Below are 3,319 nucleotides of genomic sequence, written 5' to 3'. Positions count from 1 at the left end.
ACCTCCAACCCTATTTTGCTTTGCAAACCCCACGAGCAAGGGAACTCACCTCCTCAGAAAGGGTCTAAAGTTCATTTTTTTCCCCAAAATTAACACCCAAATCCCATCCCAGCCCAGTGCAAGTGTGTGACCAGACAGGCTGCCAGAGGGCAGGGCCTGCTTCCAAGTGCAGCCTCCTTGGAGGAAGACGAGGAGGGAAAAGACCTTCTAACTCGAGCTCTGTCAGATCCATTAAGCTCATCCTGGTAGATTAAGACTTATCCCCTGCAAGGTACCTGCACTGGCACATAACTGGGGATTGTTGTTGCTCAGAACTGTATATAGCAAAGCTGCCTACTTGCTCCACTGCCACACCATTCTGGAAGTTGCCAAGGACAGCCTGGAAAGAAGTTCCCTCCTGGACACCTCCACCAAGATCCAGCTCCTACAGCTTGTCCCTGGTGTCACAGCCATTCTGCTTAAACAAAACCCAGCCACACAGCCAAAAGATTCATTCCCTTCCTTTGGTTCACGAGGCTCCTCCAATAAAGTCCTAAAAGCTTAAGAGCAGGCACCTGCTTCAGGACTGCACAAGGAGGACTTTGGTGTTGCTTTTTCTCTTTTCCAGTCCCAGGGCTCCGTCCACATCCCACTCCTGCAGGGATGTCTGGCATTCCAGGCTGTACATCCATCACAACACAGCTACCTGTGCTCTCCCACGGATCACAGCTCCCAGCGTTTCCCCTCCCAGGCCAAGCAAACACCCTGCCCAGCAGAGGATCCCCGAGCCAGGCGGCTCCAAAGGGCACCCGTGCCGGGCAGGGGGGACAGGGATCAGCTGCAGCCCCCCCTGAGCCCACAGCTCTGGGGCTCCCAGCAAGGCCGTGCCCAGCAGAGCTGGCCCTGCAGACCCCAGGAACAAGCTGTGACAGCACCGCCCCACGACCCCTGCGAGGGACTGCAGGGAGTGCATTTTCCAACCCGAGCAGTCACCGAGGTGGTAAGTACAGCACAGGGCACCTGGGATCCCACAGGGCCCCAGACACTTAATTAACGTGTGAGGTTATTAGCACATGGCGTTATTAAACCTCTGCTGCTGCACACACAGCCTGCCAAGTTTTCCTTCCTCTTTTCAGCAATCCCACTAAACTCTTTTTTTTGAAGGGATCAGCCCCAGCACCGTCTGCCTGACTGAGCCACCTCCACTTCACCTGGAGCAACTGAAGAGAAATGAAAATTCCCTCGGTGGATTTAAGGAAACCTGTGTCTTACAAGCTTAAACCCTCAACATCCTTTCACTCCCTGAGCTGAAGGGTCTGATAAGCTCAGAGGGCCACAGGCCCAGGGGCCCAAAAATACAACAGTTTGCCTTAAAATTCCCCACTGAAGCAGCAGACAAAGATTACAAATGGGTGGGCAGAGAGGAAAGCACGAGGGGACAGAAACGGGAACTTGAGCTAAAGTCAACCCTGGGTACAAGACAACACCTAAAATCTGCCTTGGTGTTTTGGAGCAGGTGGGGCTGAGCCAGAAAACGTCCAAACCAGGGAGGGGCTTGGCTAGTCTGCTTAATAACCCCCTTAATGACCCCCCTGACACTCACAGCCCCGCTCTGGGCATGAATAAAACTTCCACGGAGTTCACCTCAGGACGCAGGAGAGTTCCCATGGCTCGGAGCAGGGAACTCTCCTGGTCTGGGCAAGTTCTTTTTATCTAATTTACATTAAAAGTTTCCCCAAGGAGGAAGCGATCTCCCTGTTCCTCAGTGGCAGCTCTGGATGTGCCCATGGAGGGACAGGGGCACTCAGCCTCTACCAGAAAAACAAGAAACATTTTATTACACATTAACGAAGCTCGCTCTGATCCTGAACCTGAGCCAGGAAGGCAGAGACAGGGAGGTCCCGGCCTCGGGATGTGACTGTTCCACAGCCAAGGCTGTCAAGGAAGGTTGGAAGGCAAAGCAAGAGCTCCTTGACAGCAGTGCTGGGACAGGATGTGAAATATCCCAGAGCTGACCTGGGAAACTCAGCCCTGGGTGAGAGACACACACGGGACTCTGCCAGCTCAGGGTTCACCCCTAGCTGGGCAGCTCGAAGCTCTCAGTCCTCCCTCCCAGCCCAGATAAACCCTGGCCGGGTTGTTTGGGCTGCAGAGGCTCCTGCACGGCAGATAAGCAGCTCCTGGCAGGGCTGGGACGCAGCTGCTGCGAGGTCCTGGAAGGGAAAGCTCCCTCAGCAGCCCCACGGCCCCGGCCCCTCCCAGGGCTCCCTTCCACAAGGTCCTTGTGCCCGGAGTAACCAGGGTGTGGGAGCTTCCTGAGCACAGCTCTGGAGTCACTGACACCACAGAGGTCAACAGCCCTTGGCCTTGTTTCACAGCATCAGAAATCAGCTGGGGAGAGCCTCGAATGTGTCCCAGACACCTCAGAAACGAAACCAGGGGAAAACCTCAAAACTTCCTGTGCCCATGGGGTGCCCCATACATTGGATCACCTTCCACAGGGCGGGGAGCAGGAGCTGCCACCCCAGAGAGCTCCAGGGCCACACACAATTGTGTGCAATAACCCCGACTGTGCCTGCACCAGGTGCGTTTGTGCCCCCTCACCTTTCCCAGGCAGCAGCACCTGGGCAAGGTGACACCTTAGAGAGGGATTGCTTTAGGAAACACTATTTAATCCATTAAGCAACACCAAAGTGGTGTGTTCCAGACAGCCCTGGCCCTCAGGAGCCCGCCCCTTTCCCTGTGCCAGCCTCACCCAGAGCGCTGGGCGCTGTTTGGGAGGAAGATTCCTGAACACCTATGGCTTAGGAAGCACTTCCACGGCAGGAAGCCACGGCTCAGGAAGCCCTTCTCCCCACCAGATCAGCTAAAGTGACACAGGAGCTCAAAACAAGCCCCAGGTTGACCCCCCCAGCTCCCAGGCCTGCTCACTCACTTTTTCACGTTGGCCTCCCCGTTGGGGATCCGGCGCAGCTTCTTCTTCTTCAGGATCTTCACAGCCCTCCTGCACAGGGTCTCCGAGTCCAGCATCTCCTTGACTTTGCCGTAGGAGCCCTCCCCCAGCAGGTCTCCCATGAGGTACTTGCCGATGAGCTTGGCCCGCTTGCGCCGGGGCTGGTAAATGACCTCGGTGGAGTCGATGCGGTGGATGAACGTGTCCATCCCCACCGACATCAGCTCGCCCTCCGCGAACATTCCCAGCTGCTGGGGCTCCTGCAGATCCATCCTGGATTAAGTTCCTTAACCTGTTTTCCCCTTAAGCGCTCAGGGCTTTAATCCTGTTTAAATGTTAAGTTTCCAACACTCCCTTTTTACTCCTTCTTGGGAAAAGAAAAAAAAA

At 55.4% G+C, this 3,319-nt stretch overlaps 1 protein-coding gene across 1 annotated transcript in view; it reads right to left on the bottom strand.

Annotated features, from left to right (window-relative positions):
* The window catches only part of STK11 (serine/threonine kinase 11), a 33,233-nt gene extending 29,914 nt beyond the window's left edge, over window positions 1-3,319 (bottom strand). The window contains exon 1 of the mRNA XM_027900980.1: window positions 2,915-3,319. Coding sequence (XP_027756781.1) covers window positions 2,915-3,204 — 290 coding nt within the window. The 5' untranslated portion in view covers window positions 3,205-3,319. The remainder of the gene's footprint in view (window positions 1-2,914) is intronic.

This window comes from Empidonax traillii, unplaced genomic scaffold (genome assembly GCF_003031625.1).
Source record: "Empidonax traillii isolate 1590-97213 ecotype Southwest subspecies unplaced genomic scaffold, ASM303162v1 scaffold761:size885847, whole genome shotgun sequence".
In the NCBI taxonomy this organism is placed as follows: Eukaryota; Metazoa; Chordata; class Aves; order Passeriformes; family Tyrannidae; genus Empidonax; species Empidonax traillii.
This window is presented reverse-complemented; position numbering and strand designations above follow the sequence as displayed.